General features: G+C 41.7%; 1 protein-coding gene across 23 annotated transcripts in view; it reads right to left on the bottom strand.

Annotated features, from left to right (window-relative positions):
- ZNF618 (zinc finger protein 618) overlaps nt 1-19,258 on the bottom strand; it is a 244,126-nt gene that overhangs the window by 94,027 nt on the left and 130,841 nt on the right. For all 23 annotated transcript variants that reach the window (XM_060200021.1, XM_060200019.1, XM_060200022.1 and 20 more), the window contains one exon: nt 16,496-16,539. Coding sequence is in view for 19 of the 23 variants with exons in the window: in XM_060200019.1 (XP_060056002.1) it covers nt 16,496-16,539 (44 nt within the window). In the remaining 4 variants the exon portion in view is untranslated. The remainder of the gene's footprint in view (nt 1-16,495; nt 16,540-19,258) is intronic.

Below are 19,258 nucleotides of genomic sequence, written 5' to 3'. Positions count from 1 at the left end.
CCCAGAGGGATAAGGAATAGGAAAGCTATCAGGGGAGGGGATGGCATACAGAGTTCTGGTGGTGGGAATTGTGTGGAGCTGTACCCCTCTTATCCTATGGTTTTTGTCAGTGTTTCCTCTTTATAAATAAAACAAAATAAAAAAGAAAGAAACAAAGAGAGAGAGAGAGAGAGAGAGAAGACACCATAAAGTACCTAATCAAATAGTTTCTACTTAGACCTAGATAGGGAATCTATTTCCTATTTCACTTCCACATCACTCAAAAACTAGATCTGTCAGACAAAGTAAGGTCACTACCAGGCTATCCCATCACCTGGTAGTGACTGAAGAACAAAAAAAAAAACCCACAAAATTGCTGATGGTTAAACTGTTTCAGCTAACATTCAGAATTGAAGGGAACAGTGTTGTGTTCATCAGGTCCTCAAAATGAAATGAGTTGGAGATGTTTCAAAGGCACCAACTTTCTAAATCAGTAGAGCTTGTTCCTGGGCTGTCAAAGTTTTACTTTTTACCTGGCTGGGTAAATGTTCTCAAATGTAACACACTTTCTAAAATACCAGAATACAACAGCCTAGTAATACTCCAATGCCAACAACCTCTGGTGCTTGGTGAATAGGGTCCCTGGTTGGCTGTACTTCTGACCTCCAGGAGGCTGTAGTCTTATACCAGTGGTTCTAAGAATGCCCCCTCTCTACTGTTAAATGATCCCTGCTCAAAATCTGCCCTCTAATTCTGCACAGTTCTGAGGGACCTTGAAGACGGGTTCTATCCCACTGCTTTGTGTATCTTTTTGCCTGGTTCTTGGTAGTTATCATTTACTGTCTGATAAATAATACAATGATACAAATGATCTCACAGAAGTATGCCACCATGCAGAGTAGAGAAGATGCTGCTGGTGACACTGATGGTGATAAGTGGGGACAAGGGTTCTAGAGTGAACCAAATATCTTTGATGCGCCAGGTGTCATTTTCCTACATAATACCTTAGATGGTGGGTGACTTTTATTTACAGATAATAAAGTAAAAAATCGGGAGTCGGGCAGTAGCACAGAGGGTTAAGCGCACGTGGCGCATAGCACAAGGATTGGCATAAGGTTCAAGCCTCCAACTCCCCACCTGCAGGGGAGTCACTCCACAAGCGGTGAAGCAGGTCTGCAGGTGTCTGTCTTTCTCTCCCCCTCTGTCTTCCCCTCCTCTCTCCATTTCTCTCTGTCCTATCCAACAACAATGACATCAATAACTACAAGAATAAAACAAGGGCAACAAAAGGAAATCAAATAAATAAATAAATAAATAAATAAATAAATAAATAAATAAGAAAGTAAAAAATCATGTCTACACAGCTTTCCAGTGACAGAGTGACATTCATTCTGGCAGGTATGACTCCTATGTGCACTTTCAATCATATGAATGGTTTTTATTTTATCCTTAGAAGAGAAAATAGTAAAAGCACTTGTTGAATGAACAAATAAATGACTAAAGGTCTAGAAGCTCCAAAAGAAAATAGGCAACAAATTTCCCATCTTCCACTGCATTCCTGACAACGGGGCAGGCATGATGTTTGAAACAACAGCATGCAATATAAAATAAAGGGTGGAAGGGCTCAATTTTTACCACAGAGAAAAGTATGTGACTTTGTATTCACTAGTGACCTTCAATTCTCCTTGGAATGTTCAAAAATGGTCACTGTGTTCTTTGGATATAAAGAGTTTCCTGTTTTTGGCATCAGGGATAGAAATTATAATGGTAGAAAAAGGTCACAACTTCCACTTGCCAAGAGAGGAAACCCACAGCGAACCCTCACTTTCCATAATCCCCAGTAATAAGACCTGTGTCTGTATTTACTGTGCCACTTCTGTTTCTCACAGGCATGCCATCACCCAGGCCTCAATAATCTCAGAATTATCCATACTTCCATTTCTGTCACAGAGTACTGATCTATTTTAGTAAATAGTCAAGTAGAAAAGATGAGAGTGATAGCTTAAAACTATTAACCTATTAAACAACTCCTCACTGTTTAGAAATTTAAAATAACTTTACACTGCATAAATATATCATTAGTTTGAGATAATTTTTAGGCACTTAATTTTCTTCAATGTATGGTGTCAGTCAGCCACAAAGCTGGGCAATACTACAATTCAGAAAGGAAAGTGTAAAGATTTAAATGTGAAGAGTTAATTCCCTAGTTAATTTAAACTTCAGATATGAGAAAAGCATGCATCTTCTGAAAAGCTGTCAAGTCACAATCTCTCCGACAAGCAGCAACAGGGTGGGGCATTCCAAGTAATTCTGGGAACTGTTTTTTTTTTTTCCCTTTTTATGGGAGGCTAAACCAGGTCATTGCAAAGAAGTACAATGAACTGCAGTTTACATAGGTACGTGGTCTTTATCTTCCAATGGGCTTGGCACTGGCATAATACAGATTCATTAGCAAAGTACATTACTCTCTGAAGACCTACCCTGTGCTGTGTTCCTGTCTCAGTTCTTAGGGGTTTTCTGGGGCTCCTATGAGGTCCCCTACAGATGCCAAAGAGCAGGTAACTCAGTCATTGAAGAGGGAGGCCACTGCTGAACTCTCAGGCAGGAATTAGGATTCTTCTGCTATCAGTACTGCTTCCTGCCAAGGATATGAATTAGTAGCCATCTCTTTCTCACCCTGATACCCCATTTCTGTGCTCACTTTCTCCTTGGAAAGAAGATAAAAAAAAAAAACTCCAACAGAACTGTTCCTCCTTTAGTGTCCTGACCATATTGATAACTGAACCCCAGAACTGCCCAGTTGCCAAGACTTCCCTGCTTGCCCAAACACATGACATTTTTTCCACTCTCTACAACTAGCTGGTGACAGACTGAGGTTATAATACATAATCAGCTCTGTCCACTCTGTCCACAGTACTCTAGTGAGGACCCAGGCCTCAAACAAGACTCTGAGCTACACGGTCTAGTCCTATCATGGTGGTGTGTATGTGTGTGTACACTGAGGGGAGGGAGGTGTGATAAACTAGATGCATGACCTGTAATAAGCATTCCTAAGCTATCTGCATCTTCCTCTCCTAATATGTAGGCTAGAGTCATTCATGCTAACTGCTAAGGGTTGTTGGAAGAATGAGCACTAGGGGCCTGCCTGGTGGTGGTGCATCTGGTTAAGTGCTCATGTTCCCATGCTCAAGGACACTGGTTCAAGCCCTCTGGCCCCACTTGCAGGGAGGAATGTCTTATGAACAGTGAAACAATGCTGTAGGTGCCTCTCAATCTTTCTCCCTCTCTATTCACTTTCACTCTTGATTTCTCTCTATCCCATCAAATAAAATAAGGTTTAAAAAAATTAAAAAGGGGCTAGATAGCATAATAGTTATGCAAAGACACTTTCAAACCAGAGGCTCCAAAGGCCCAGGTTCAATTCCCCACATGGTGGCAGAGCTGAGCAGAGCTCTGGTTTAAAAAAATTAAGCACAGATATATACAGAAGATGTATATAAGGTGCCCAGTCTGGTGCCACACTTGCAGTCAAGGCTCTTAAGCATAATCTTTTCTTAGGACTATCCTTACCAAGAACTCGCCCAGGTAAAATCTGAAGCGCCTTCTCAGACCATGAAGTAATGACCACTTAAGCCATGGGTGGAATCCTTAGCAATGAATATGGAGGAGAGTTTTTAGCCCTCATGAAAGCATGAACATCCTCCCTCCCAGCATCAGTGACACAAGGAGGGATGAAGACACACACTGAAGCCACACACATTGAGAACAGGAAGGTGGGAGTGACCAAATAGGTCAGCTCAGAGTATACTAATTGTTTTGGCTTGTTCTTAACACTTTTCTCTTACAACATAAGACATATTGTACATTTTACAAATTGATTGTATTTCCTTCACTCCTACTGCATCAGATTGGTGACACCAAGCTCTGTTTTACTCATTGCTGTATTTCTAGCACTTGTGTCAGACCCCATTCCATCACTCAGTAGGTGCGAAGTATTTGTAAGATGAAAGGATGAGAACTCTAATTTTGCCCACCCTAGTCTCTCTGCTCTGTCTATAAAACTTTGAATCACTTATTAGCAACTAGTACATACAGTGAACCAAATGAGTCCCTTAAACTTTTAATTTAATTTAATTTTATTTTATTGCCCCTCAGGGTTATCACTGGGGCTCAGTGCCTGCACTATGAATTCACTGCTCCTGGAGGCTATTTTTCCCATTTTCTTGCCCTTGTTGTTGTTGTCATAGCTGTTGTTGGATGGGACAGAGAGAAATAGAGAGAGGAGGAGAAGAGAGAGAGGGGGAGAGAATGACAGACAACTGCAGACCTGCTTCACTGCTTGTGAGGCTACATCCCTACAGGTGGAGAGCTGGGGAACAAACCTGCAACTTTATGCCAGTACTTGGGCTGTGCACCATGTGCACTTAACCTGCTGCGCTAATGCCTGGCCCCCTATTATATTTTTTTAAATATTTTTATTTATTTTTATTATTGGATAGAGACAGAGAAATTGAGAAGGGAGAAGGAGATAGAAAGGGAGAGAGAGAGAGAGGAATTCCAGAGGCGGGGCTACAGAGCAGCTGCAGCTGTGTTTCTCTCCTCTCCTCTCCTCTCCCAGGTCAACTAGGAATACCAAATGAGATCATCTGGAACCACAACAAGGCAGGAGTAGAACGACTTCAGGAACCCACCAAATCACCAATGAGTGCAAATACTTGTGGCTCACAGACAGAGAGGTGCCTAGGGAGAGATTAAGTGGCTGCTAACAGTCCGGCAGTTTACTAGTTGAGCCACCACCTCCAATCTGTTTCACCAACAAAAAGGCTCTGAAGGGAGGAGAGGACTCCTGTAAGACTCACCAAATGCAACTGTGAGTCTCCATTGCTACTGCCCTCAGAGGCTGGATGAGCAGGAGGGAGACCCTGTGCTGACACCAGGGGACATAAAACTAGCCAGGAAACTCAGGAGAAGATCTATACCTCGGTGGCATAGCAGTGGGGCTGTGTGGTGGGAGCCTTTCCATGTTGCTCTCCTGATGAGAACATAGAGAATAGTTGCTTCAGAATCTACAAACTATAAACAGGACTTGTTTAGACACTCACAGGGCCCAGTATTACTACCCAGCTTGGCAGAGATGCTGAATTGAGTCTGGAGCTTTGGATCCTTAGGGTGTGAGAGTCTCTTTGCCTAACCACTATGCTATTTCTCCCCCACCCTGATTTATCTCTTGGTCAGGAGTAAGTGATTAAGCTACTTATAGTTAAAAAGACCACAGGCCAATGCAACAAGTGCCACCCCAGCATGATTCACTTCAGACTGTCTCCATAGACTTCAGGTGTGGAATGACAACCCTTCAACTCAGGTGAGACCTTTCCTTTCACAGTATTCTCTAATTCCATTCTAGGTGGTCCACTCCCCAATAAAGTCCCCAAACCTAGATATAGACCAGGTCCCCTGAGATAGAGCATATGTTCACACGTGTCCATAAACCAGGGCAAAATATATACCTGAAAGCAGAAGTACACAAAAGTCTGCAGAGAGTACCCCCCCCCCCAACACTTCCTATCCACCATTCCAACCTTTGCATCCATGATTACTCAACAATTTGTTTGGCTTTGTATGTTAACTCTTTTTTCAGCCACCAGGTTCCAGATGCCAGCATGATGCTGACCAGACTTCCCTGGACTGAAGACCCCACCAATGTGTCCTGGAGCTCTGCTTACCCAGAGCCCCACCCTACTAGGGAAAGAGAGAGGCAGACTGGGAGTATGGATTGACCAGTCAATTCCCATGTTCAGCGGGGAAGCAATTACAGAAGGCAGACCTTCCACCTTCTGCAACCAACAATGACCTTGGGTCCATACTCCCAGAGGGATAGAGAATGGGAAAGCTACCAGGGGAAGGGAATGGGATATGGAGATCGGGTGGTGGGCATTGTGTAGAGTTGTACCCCTCCTATCCTATGGTTTTGTTAATGTCTAATTTCTTAAATAAATAAATAAAATTTACTTTAAAAGCCCATAGGCTCCCATTGCCTACAGGGAAGAAAAAGAACAAAAGAGGCTTTTAACAGCATCTGTGCTCCAAATAAGGGATTAAAATAATATTGAAACAACAGTCAATTTCCACAACTGTGAACCCTTTAAGTACCTTACTTAGACACAAGTCGATCCAGGCAAGAGTGATCAGTAATTTGAAAAGTACTGAGCGAGGGACCTCATAACATACTATATAGAATGGTTATACCAACAAGAAGAAATAATGGATAAATGAACCAGGACAAGAGTCCAGATAAAAGCCCCCCCAAAGGTTGAAGCACAAAATAAAGAGGTCATCATCCAAACACTAGTTAAGGAAATAATCACAGATGTGAGTAAAGAGTTTGAAAGAATGGTCATGAGAAATGCAGAAACAACAAATGAGACTCTGGAAGAAAACATTAAGTATCTCAAGTTTATTAGAGAGCTGAAAGCTGAAATAGTTAAGCTAGGAACACAACTAGTTGAACAAGCTAAAACAGTATCATAACAGGGTAACAAAACAGATGAACCCCAGAAAACAGTAGAGGAGAGAGAGAATAGAGTAAATGAGGCAGAAGAGAGAATTAGCAATATTGAGGACAAATTAGAGACAACTAAAAAAGAAGTAAGAGATCTCAAAAAGAGATTAATAGATACTGAAAACAACAACAGAGACCTATGGGATGACATGAAATAATATATGCATTATTGGCTTACCAGAGGAAGAAAGAGAGGGAGGGGGAGAAAGCATTCTTCAGGCCATAGTAGCTGAGAACTTCTCTAGTTTAGGCAACATAAAAGACATAAAGGTTCAAGAAGCCCAAAGGGTCCCAAACAGAATTAGCCCAGACTTAAAGACACCAAGACACATCATATTTAGAATGGAAAGGAATAAGGATAAAGAAAGGATCCTGAAGGCTGCAAGAGAAAAACAGAGTCAACTACAGAGGAAAACCCAGAAGATTAGCAGCAGACTTCTCCACACAAACACTACAGGCCAGAAGAGAATGGCAAGATATCTATCTAGTACTCAATGAGAAAGGCTTTCAACCAAGAATACTGTATCCTGCTAGACTGTCATTCAGACTAGATGGAGGCATACAAACCTTCTCAGACAAGCTACAGTTGAAAGAATCAATTATCACCAAGCCTGCCCTTAAAGACGTTCTGAACGGTCTCCTATAAACAGTCAGACCACCATAAATAGGCCATATATCAGAACAATCTAAAACTCTACAAGAATGGTGTTAAAATATCTTCAAGCTATGATATCAATAAATGCCAATGGCCTGAATTCATCTATTAAAGGCACAGAGTATGAAGATACATCAGAAAATACAACCGAACAATATATTGTCTAGAGGAAACCCACCAAACTCAATAAGACAAACACAGACTCAAAGTGAAAGGATGGAAATGTATCATACAAGCCAATGGCCAACAAAAAAGGGCAGGAACAGCTATTCTCATATCTGACATAATAGACTTAAAATCAATAAAATTTAAAAAGACAGGGATGAACATTACTTAAATGCTCAGAGGATCAGACAATCAGGAGCACTTAACAATTATTAACATCTATGCACCCAATGAGAAGCCATCTAAATACATCAAACATCTATCTACTGAAACAGCTACAGCAATATATTAACAGCAACACAATAACAGTGGGGGACTTGAATACCTCATTCTCTCATATTGACAGATCATCCAGGCCGAAAATCAATAAAGAAATGGAACTAAATGAAGAGATAAATAAACTAGAACTATTGGATATTTTCAGAGTCATTCACTCCAAGAAACTGGAATACACATTCTACTCCAGTCCATATGAGTTATTCTCAAGGACAGACCATATGTTAGGCCACAAAGACAGCATCAGCAAATTCAAGAGCATTGAAATCATCCCAAGCATCATCTCAGACCACAGTGGAATTAAATTAACACTTAACAATCAACAAAAGATTAGTAATAGTCCCAAAATGTGGTAGCTCAACAGTGTACTACTTAACAACTACTGGGCCAAAGAGGAAATAAAGGAAGAAACCAAAATGTTCGAGAGTTCAATAAAAATGAAAACACAAGCTATCAAAATATTTGGGACACAGATAAGGCAGTACTGAGAGGGAAGTTCATAGCCATACAAGCACACATTAGGAAACAAAAGAAAGCACAAATAAACAACTTTATTGCACACCTTAAAGACCTAGAAGAAGAACAAAGGAACCCCAAAGCAACCAGAATAACAGAAATCACTAAAGTTAGGGCAGAAATAAATACACTGAAAACAAGAAAACCATAGGAAAGATCAACGAAAGTAAATGTTGGTTCTTTGAAATAGTGAACAAAACCGACAAACCTTTAGCCAGAATCACAAAACAAAAAATGGAGAAGAATCAAATCGGATTGTAAATGAAAGAGTAGATATCACAACAGACACCAACAAAATTCAACATATCATGCGAGGCTTCTGTGAACCACTATATGCCACCAAGATAGAGAACCTGGAAGAAATGGATGATATCCTAGATACTTACGAACTTCCAAAATTAAATAAAGAGGAATTAGATAATATAAACAGGCCTATCACAGCTAATGAATTTGAAACAGTTATCAAAAACCTTCCCAAGAATAAAAGTCCTGGACCAGATGGTTTTACAAATGAATTCTATAAAAGCTGCAACATAGAGTTAATACCTCTACTTCTAAGAGTCTTCCAGAAGATTGAAGACACTAGAATACTCCCTGCCAGCTTCTATGAAGCCACCATCACTCTGATACTAAAAGCAGACAGGGACACAACCAAAAAAGTAAACTACAGACCAATATCTCTGATGGACATAGATGATAAAATATTGAACAAAATTCTAGCCAACTGGATACAGCAGTATATTAAAAAGATTGTTCATCATGACCAAGTGGGGTTTATCCCAGGCATGCAAGGTTGGTTTAATATACGTAAATCAGTCAACGTGATCCTCCACATCAACAAAAGCAAGACCAAAAACAACATGGTCATATCAATAGATGCAGAGAAAGCCTTTGACAAAGTACAACATCCCTTCATGATCAAAATGCTACAAAAAATGGGAGGAGATGGAAATTTCCTCAAGATATTGAAGCAAACCTACAGCCAACATCATACTCAATGGTGAAAAATTGCAAGCACTTTCCCTCAGATCAGGTACTAGACAGGGCTGCCCAATATCACCATTACTATTCAACACAGTGTTGGAAGTTCTTGCTGTGGAGTCAGACAGAAACAAGGAATTAAAGGGATACAGACTGGAAGAGACAAAGTCAAACTCTCCCTATTTGCAGATGACATGATAGTATACATAGAAAAACCTAAAAAATTCAGCAAGAAGCATTTGGAAATCATCAGGCAATACAGTAAGGTGTCAGGCTACAAAATTAACATACAAAAGTCAGTGGCATTCCTCTATGCACACACTAAGTTAGAAGAAGCTGAAATCCAGAAATCAATTCCTTTTACTATAGCAAAAAAAACCAATACAATATCTAGGAGTAATCCTAACCAAAGAAGTCAAAGACTTGTATACTGAAAATTATGAGTCACTACTCAATGAAATAGAAAAACACTCAAAGAAGTGGAAAGATAGTCCATGTTCATGGATTGAAAAATTAACATCATCAAAATGAATATACTACACAGAGCCATATACAGCTTTAATGTTATCCCCATCAAGATCCCAACCACATTTTTTTTGGAAAATACAACAAATGCTATAAATGTTTATCTGGAACCAGAAAAGACCTAGAATTGCCAAAACAATCTTGGGAAGAAAGAACAGAACTGGAGGCATCACACTCCCAGATCTCAAATTGTATTATAGGGCAACTGTAATCAAAACTGCTTGGTACTGGAACATGAATAGACACACTGACCAGTGGAATAGAACTGAGAGCCCAAAAATAAGCCTTCACACCTATGGACATCTAATCTTTGACAAATGTGCCCAGACTACTAAATGGGGAAAGCAGAGTCTCTTCAACAAATGGTGTTGGAAAAATGGGTTGAAACATGCAGAAGAATTAAACTGAACCACTATATTTCATCAAATGTAAAAGTGAATTCCACGTGGATCAAGGACTTGAACGTTAGACCAGAAACTTATCAGATACTTAGTGGAAAATAATGGCAGAACTCTTTTCTGCATAAATTTTAAAGACATCTTCAATGAAACAAATCCAAGTACAAAGCAGACCAAAGGCAAGTATAAACCTATGGGACTACATCAAATTAAAAAGCTTCTACACAGCAAAAGAAACCAAAACCAAAACCAAAACAAAGAAACCCTTTGTTGGGAAATTGTGAGGAGCCTCACAAAGCACCCTACATTTTTCTGCCTCCAGGAGCCTGGCATTCCTTAAAACATTAAGCCAGCTCTCCCTGCTCCACCCTGCATTCCTGATACTATGGCCTATATACATAATCATTGTTTTGCCTGAAAGATCCCCACCCATTCCATGCCTTTTATCTATCTTCTTTCTACCCTCAAGACCCTCCCTGCCTCCAGGGTATTATTACTCCCACCAGTTTAAACCCTCGGAACAGTTGCTAAGGAAGTTCCTACCTTTCCAGCTCCTTTTGCCTTTCTCCGCCCCTTTCCTAGCCATTTCCATTTCCGATTTGCCACTTCTGGGACGGCCCTTTAAAAGCTTTGGCTCTCTGATCAATAAAGAATTGAGTTGTCATGCCACCACAGGTCTGTTCCTGAGTCATCTCCCTCGCGTCGCTGAGTGGGTAGCAGCCCATTCTGGCTCCAGTCAAGTTTTCTCCAGCCCAGAGAGTATACACCCGGGAAGAGGCAACCCCCAATACCTCACAGAATGAGAGAAGATATGCCATACATCAGACAAGAGTTTAATAACCAAAATATATAAAGAGATTGCCAAACTCAACAGCAAGAAAACAAATGTCCCCATCCAAAAATGGGGAGAGGACATGGACAGAATATTCACCACAGAAAAGATCCAAAAGGCTGAGAAACACATGAAAACATGTTCCAAGTCTTTGATTGTCAGAGAAATACAAATAAAGACAACCATGAGATACCACTTCACTCCTGTGAGAATGTCATACAATAGAAAAGGTAGCAGCAACAAATGCTGAAGAGGTTGTGGGGTCAAAGGAACCCTCCTGCACTGCTGGTGGGAATGGACCAATCTACATTCTCACCAGAAGTGCAGCCTCTGTGGAGAACAGTCTGGAGAAATCTCAGAAGGCTAGAAATGGACCTACCTTATGATCCTGCAATTCCTCTCCTGGGGATATAGCCTAAGGAACCAAACACACCCATCCAAAAAGATCTGTGTACACATATGTTCTTGGCAGCACAATTTGTAATAGCCAAAACCTGGAAGCAACCCAGGTATCCAACAACAGATGAGTAGCTGAGCAAGTCTGGTATATATACACAATGGAATACTACTCAGCTATGAAAAATTGTGACTTCCTCATTTTTAGCCAATCTTGGATGGACCTTTAAAAAATCCTGTTAAGTGAAATCAGTCAGAAACAGAAGGATGAATATGGGATGATCTCACTCTCAGGTAGAAGTTGAAAAACAAGATCAGAAGAGAAAACACAAGTAGAACCTGAACTGGAGTTGGTGTATTGCACCAAAGTAAAAGACTGTGATGGGTGGGTGGGTGGGGGTAGAATACAGGTCCAAAAAGCATGATAGAGGACTTTGTGGGGGCTGTTGTTATATGGAAAACTGGGAAATATTATGCATTTACAAAATATTATATTTACTGTTGAATGTAAAACATTCATTTCCCAATAAACAAATTGAAAGAAAGAAAGAAAGAAAGAAAGAAAGAAAGAAAGAAAGAAAGAAAGAAAGAAAAAAAGAAAGAAAGAAAGAGAAAGAAAGGGATGCACCTGTAGTCTTTCTTGCTTCACCACTCATGAAGCTTTTTTGCAGGTGGCGACCAGTGGTTTGATCCTGGGTCCTTGTGCACTGTACTATGTGCACTTTACTATGTGTGCTTTACCAGGTGCACTACCACCTGGCCTCAAACCTCTTCTCAGATACCTCTGCCTCTAAAATAAGAAGGTGGGAACATATTAGTTTCTCTCTAGTTATAACCTTTACCTGACCAACAAAATGGAAAAAATGGCACAAGTCATTACTACAATAAATACCTGTAGCTGCATTTACTTGATTATGAAAAACTTTTTTCCTTTGCTCCACAACCTTCATGCCTCTTAGAATAAGGGAAGGTTGGCTATACTTGTACTACATGTTTTGTAACCTCAACACCAGGTCAGCATTAACCCCAAGCATTGGGATCACTAGTCTCATAAAACTGAGCCTTTAGGTAGGTTATACAGAACTAAAGCAAACCACATTTGGTTATTTATTAGCATCAGAAACACTACCTTCAGTCCCCTCCCCCCCTCAATTTAACACTAATTCCTTAAACAACCCATGCCATTAGTTTTGGGTTTTAGCCAGAGGTCCTTTGGAAAAGTAACAAAATTTGGCATTTTGAACCAAAAGAAAGTTGATGGCATAAAAGGAAATTATGGCATACAACAGCATCGTTGGGAGGGAAGCCCATATCAGAGTTAGAAGTCCTTGATCATTCCTAGTCAGTGTCATTTAGCCTATCTTTGGCTTCCAGGAGTCTTTGGGCTTTGTTTTCCCCTCTGAAACAAGGACTCCAAAAGTTTTAAGTTCTATAAAGTGTCTATTAGTCTTCACCTAGACAATCAAACCCAAGACTAGGATCAAATTCTCCAATGGTATTGCTAAGGCCCTATGGATATTCTCTTAATACTTAATTCACTGAAAGCTGATCCCCTACACAGTAATTTTGCCTTAGTCTTTCAACGGATGGTCTATTAACCTGAATAACAGAATCAGTATTAACTAACATGAGTTCCTCTGGAACTTTTCTTAACAGGCCTTCTCAACAGGCCTATCACAAGGCCTCTGGCACCTACCAGGTCCCTGTAACATCTGTTAACCAATCACTTCATACTGTGAAGTGGGAGAGCACCAAGCATGTGTACTAGAGAAATCACATTAGGGTAAGCATGTTGGCTTTACTGTTCACTTCCGACTGGGTGGGCTGAGCTCTGTAAGCTTCTCAGAGCCTAAGTTTCTGTATCTATAGAGTGGGGATAATAAAAGTGCCCCCACACCACCACCTAGGGTTGTTTTAAAGATCACATTGGTTAAAACACATAAATCAAAATTGGAGCTAAGTGATTTAAGTGGCCTTGAAATACTGACTCAAAGTAGCTATTATTATTGGAAAGGCTATCCTTATACCTCAAATGGCTGGACCCTCTTGGCTAACAATCTATTAGTACAGTGACAGCATGGCTCCATCACTGAGAGTGTACAAATCTAGGGGAATCAAGAGAACAAACAGATGGTGCCTGTGCTGACCTCCCCTTTCATCTAGGGCAGACATCTCTAATATGTCTCAACACTCTTCTTTGTCCAAATGCAGCCTCTGGCTGAGAAGACTGGATTCAGAGACCAATTCAGAGATCTAGGTAGTCACAGCCACTACAGGGAACCAACTAGTTGTCTTCTGATGGTAAGCAAGAATACTAGTGTGTGAGAGAGCAAAAACATGGATCACATCTAGGCAAGACATGAAAAACACATGAAGCTTTGTCTCTGTTGTAGATTGGGGCTCTCAACAGTACCCACCACACAGCAGACACAAAGATTTCCACTGGATGAATCCATCTGAGTGCATGGAACACAGCATAGGGCCCAACTTACAGGAGGTCAGTGAACATGGGGGGTGATGGAGAGACTGAGTCAACCTTTACTTGAACAGCATCAATGAGCAGTGAAAGCACCAGACCTGGGCAGGCTCAACATCTGACATACCCACTCACTCTACACATGACCCTGAGCAGGGCCTTCCTAGTGTATCCATCCCACAAACATTCCTTGAGCTCTGCTAAAAGGCCGGGCCAAACTGGTGAATAGGACAGAAACAGCGTAAAGCTGACACAACAAGGAAAGAGAAAGAGAGAGGAAGTGTACAAAGAAAGTGGGGCAGTTAAAGAGCACAAACAGGCCCTGAAAGAGGCATCAGGGAAGCTTTTCTGGGGAGATGACAGAACTAGGCCCTAAGGAATGAAAGGCCACTAATCTAGGAAGGCCTGGAGAAAGCATATTTTGGCAGTGAGGACAGTGCTTGCAAAGGCTCTCAGGTGGAAGTGAGTTTAGGTCAAGGGTCAGTAAGCACAGGCTGATTTTGTATTTTCATTATAATTTGCTGCTGCTTTTCCACTACACTAGCAGAGCTGAGGAGCTGTCATAAAGAATTCTGGTCTCAAAGTGTAAAATATTTACTATCTGGCTCTTAATGAGTAAAGCCAGCCAACCCATGATTTAGAGTGGTGGATTAATAGAGAGGAGGTCATAGTAGCTAAAACTGACTGGGCAAGGGGAGACGGACACATGAGGAATGTAGAGAGGTGACTAAGAGACACAATGCTGGGTTCTGTGGGTCACAGTAATCTATGGTCTGGTGTCACTGCCTCCACTTTACCCATCTTCAATCTTCTTGCAAACAGTTGCCAGGGTTATAGCCCAAAACACAGAGCTAAGCACATTATTATTCTTTTTTTTTTTTTTTCTTCCCTGGATTGAAGACACCACCAATGTGTCCTGGAGCTCAGCTTCCCCAGAGACCCATCCTACTAGGGAAAGAGAGAGGCAGACTGGGAGTATGGACCGACCAGTCAACGCCCATGTTCAGCGAAGAAGCAATTACAGAAGCCAGACCTTCTACCTTCTGCAACCCTCAATGACCCTGGGTCCATGCTCCCAGAGGGATAGAGAATGGGAAAGCTGTCGGGGGAGGGGGTGGGATATGGAGATTGGGCGGTGGGAAAATAAATAAAAAAAAAAAAAGCACATTATTATTCTGTTAAAAAATTGTTAACGTTCCCTGTAATTTTCTAAAGTGTGTTCCAAGAACATTCACTCCATGTATGAGTTTCAAAAAAAGGATTTCATGGCTGAGGTAAATTTGAGAAATGTGACACTCTTAATTTTTTTTATACTTTTAATTTAATTTAATTTATTGGGTAGAGAGAAATTGAGGGGGGTGGGGAAGGAGAGAGGGAGAGAGAAAGAGAGATACCTGCAGACCTGTTTTACCACTTGTGAGGCTTTCACCTTGCAAGTGAGGACTGGGAGTTTGAACTCAAATCCTTGCACATTGTATGTAATGTGTGTACCTAACCAGGTGTTCCACCACCCAGCTCCTTTTAGATATTTTCAAGGCACAAATTATCACATTAAAGATTATGAAAGGTCCTATGCCAAGAAATCTGTTGTGCTTCAAATTTAACTTGGCTATAGAATTATCTTATTGTAAAAACCTATTAGCTTATTTGAATTGCCACCAGGGTTATCACTGGTACTTGGTGCTTGCATGACAAATCCACTGCTCCTGGCAGCCATATTTTCCTTCTCTCTCTCTCTCTCTCTCTCTCTCTCTCTTATTTGATAAGACAGAGAAAAAAATGAGAGGGGCAGGGGAAACAGAAAAAGAGATACCTACAGAAGTGCTTCACCATTCATGAAGCTACCTACCCCCAGCCCCCACACAGGTGGGGAGAAAGGGCTCAAGCTTGGTTTGCTGTGAATGGTACTGTGTGAGCTCAACTAGGTTTGCCACCACCCAGCCCCTCTGTTAGCATTAATGATGTTCCATGGGCTACTAGGTAAACTCCTCTGCATGTCTTTGATGATAAGACACCCAACCCCAGTAGGTAATCCTAAAGCCTGTTCTAAATTTTATGTGTGTGGCCTCAGGAGGTATCTCTTTTGTTCTGCCCTATTTTCCATGTTTCTCCTGCCTCCAATGCTCCAAATAAAGGTAGTCTGTCCACTCTATCTCTGCATCAGGATCACCCTCTACCAAATACCTATGCTGAACATCTACTATGAGGATCTGCCTTCTATTTCTTCATTGCTCTTCTGATAATGCTGTCCAGCTTTCCTTTGGCAAGTATCCCTGGTCCATCTCCTGCGAGCTCCTAGGACAGACGTATCTCTGGTCTGGATGCATTTCCTACTTTGGAGTAACTAGTTTGGAGGAAACAGCACAGGCCCCACTCAGGCCAAGGAACTCTAGACCAGAGTGGGACTAACTTCCCTGAGGTTCACAAGGAAGCACCAGAGATGGAATTCAAGCCCAGATGTTCTGTCTTGCTTCACTCCTAAGTTTCCCCTAGCTTGAAGGATCAAAGGCCAGGTCAGTACTGAGTTATCCTGAGTTCTAGGCCCTGGTACCTAGAGAGCATCAAGAAAGCTGAAGGGTGCTACTGCAACCCCAGATCCTCCAGGGAAGTATGACTACTCAACAAAGGTAGCTGTCCTGGGCCATCTATTCTTTCTGGTGGGAAGTGAAAATGAGGGATAAAGAGATGAGTGGGTTGAGTAGAGGAGTGTACATGGGGGCAAGTAAAGGGAGCATACCTGCTCGCCGTGCTTTTCCTTCCAGCTGCACTGGCTCCGTCAGCCTGCAAAAGAAATTCAAAGCATCAGTCAAGTGGGAAGACAGATTTGACCCCCTGCCATCCCTGTTCCTTTCCTCAGGCTAGAAAGGTTGCCCCTAGTGGTAAGAGGGAGTCAGAAAACCTTCCGCCTCCCTACTTGCTTGGCTCTTTAAATCCAGCAGAGCACCTATTGCCAACACAAACCCAGCAACCACAGCGCCCTGGGGAGCTGGTGAAAAGTAAGTAACCAGCTAAATCAGAGATTGAATTGCACCATTTTTATTTTCAGCTGGGATTTCCAATAAAACAGTAGCTTCATATTTATTCCTGCCAACAAGAAGGGGGAAATCCTATTATGTTATTCTGTTGTGCCCCCCCCCCCCAACACCCTATGAACAAGGAGAGGCAAGAGAGTGTCAGTTCTTAATAATTTTATCTGGGGGTGGGGATATAAGGCTGACCAAGTTAAATTTTTAGGAGTCATCAGTTCTGATTTAGATGGAAAGACTGAAGCTCTGAGTGAGGAGTCAGTAAAAAGGCTCAACGGGAATGACTGACAACTACTAGGGGCCTAAGTCAGTGTTGGCAAGACTTCTATACCAAGAATAAAGGAGGCTGTACAATGGGAAGAATGCCCTGGCAACCCACCATAACTGGCTGAATGATGTCTTCCCTAAGTTGTATGATATTATAATAATATTAATTAAAGTTAAAATGATGTGAGTACAAAACTCTCATGGCAACATGTGTCTCCAAAGTCAGAAGCCTTCCAATTTAAGAAAGGCAAGGCAGCCCTTGCATCCTAATTCCAAAGCATCCCAAGCAAAGTCTGGAGACCTCCCAGTACTCAAGTACACTGACACCTCCTTAGAGAGACATGTGTAGATTCTTCTTCACATGTGAAGACATAAAGGACATGTGAAGACCACAATGAGCCTCTCTTCTCTCTTCAGGTCAAGTTCTGCCATCTTATCAGTTACAGAAATCGCTGTTTTATCTTCAAGCTTTCCTTTCTTCCCTCTTGCCCTTCCTTCCCTTTTTTGCACCAGGGTTATCACTGGTAGCCAGTACCTACAATATGAATCCACTATTCTATGCAGACATTTCCCCCTTCTTTCTCCTTTTTATTTGATAGGAAAGAAATAAATTGAGAGACACCTGTAGCACTGGTTCACCACTCATTTTTGCAGGTGGGCACCAAGAGCAAGAACCCTGGCCCTTGAGCACGGTAATGTGTGCACTCCATTGGGTGCACTATTGCCCAGCCCATCATCAAGCTTTTCTAATGTCAGGATTGTGGATGAAGCAGTAAGAACCCCAAATCAGAATGGCAGCAGTTACTTTTTGATAAGTGCTATGAGAAGCTTCAGACTGGTAAAACCTGGAAAGAAATTTGATTCCAACAGTTAGAATTTTAAAATCAAGGAATTTTACTCTAGGAAGGTCAGATTCCAGTTTGAGAGCACCCGGGTAACCACACGGGGTGGAACTTCATCAGTAGTACAATTATATTGTTTCCTTAGGGTGGGGGGCACTTTCCTGCATGCTTCTCTCAATTCATATCAAATAATATTGCATCCGCCGATCACAACCAAATCAACGCAATGAGTGCCACCTCAGTATGCTTCACTTCAGACTGTGTCCAGAGACTTCAGGTGTGGAATGACCACCCTTCAGCTTCATTGCTTGGGTGAGACCTTTCCTTTCACAGTATTCTCTAATTCCATTCCAGGTGGTTCACTTCCTAACAAAGTCCCAAAACCTAGATATAGACCAGGTCCCCTGAGATAGAGCATATGTTCACACGTATCCATAAACTAGGGCAAAATATATACCTCAAAGCAAAAGTACACAATAGTCTGCAGTGAGTACCCCCCAACACTTCATCTGGACTATTCCAGCCTTTAGGTCCATAATTGTTCAATAATTTGTTTGGCTTTGTATGTTAACTCTCTTTTCAGCCACCAGGTTCCAGATGCTAGCAGGATGCCGACCAGACTTCCTTGGACAGACGACCCCACCAATGTGTCCTGGAGCTCTTCTTCCCCAGAGACCCACCCTACTAGGGAAAGAGAGAGGCAGACTGGGAGTATGGATTGACCAGTCAACACCCATGTTCAGCGGGGAAGCAATTACAAAAGGCAGACCTTCCACCTTCTGTAACCCACAATGACCGTGGGTCCATACTCCCAAAGGGACAAAGAATAGGAAAGCTATCAGGGGAGGGGATGGGATATGGAGATCAGGTGGTGGGAATTATGTGGACAGTTTTGTTAATGTCTCTTTTTTAAAATAAATCAATAAAAGATTTAAATAAATAAATAAATAAAAGATTTAAACTTAAAAAGAAAAAAAAATGGCCACCAGAAATGGTGGAGTTGTAAAGGCACTGAGTTTCAGGAAAGCCCCAGAGGAAGGAAGAAAGGAAGGAAGGAAGGAAGGAAGGAAGGAAGGAAGGAAGGAAGGAAGGAAGGAAGGAAGGAAGAGAGAGAGATAGAGAGAGAGAGAGAGAGAAAGGAAGAAGAAAGGAGAGGAGGGAGAAAAAGAAAAAAGGGAAGGAGGGAGGGAGACAGGGAGGGAGGGAAAGAGGTAGGAGAGAAGGAAATAGGGAGGGAGGGAGGGAAAGTGGGAGGGAAAACTTGTGTTTGGCCTAGGAACTTAAAGAAACGCTCATGGACAAACAGGAAGGTAAAAAAAAAAAAGAGGCCTTAGAGGGAGATATTAATGGGATGCTGGATATTAT

Source organism: Erinaceus europaeus, chromosome 10, assembly GCF_950295315.1.
Source record: "Erinaceus europaeus chromosome 10, mEriEur2.1, whole genome shotgun sequence".
NCBI lineage: Eukaryota > Metazoa > Chordata > Mammalia > Eulipotyphla > Erinaceidae > Erinaceus > Erinaceus europaeus.
Note: the sequence above shows the minus strand (reverse complement) of the source record. Positions and strands in the feature narration are given on the sequence as shown.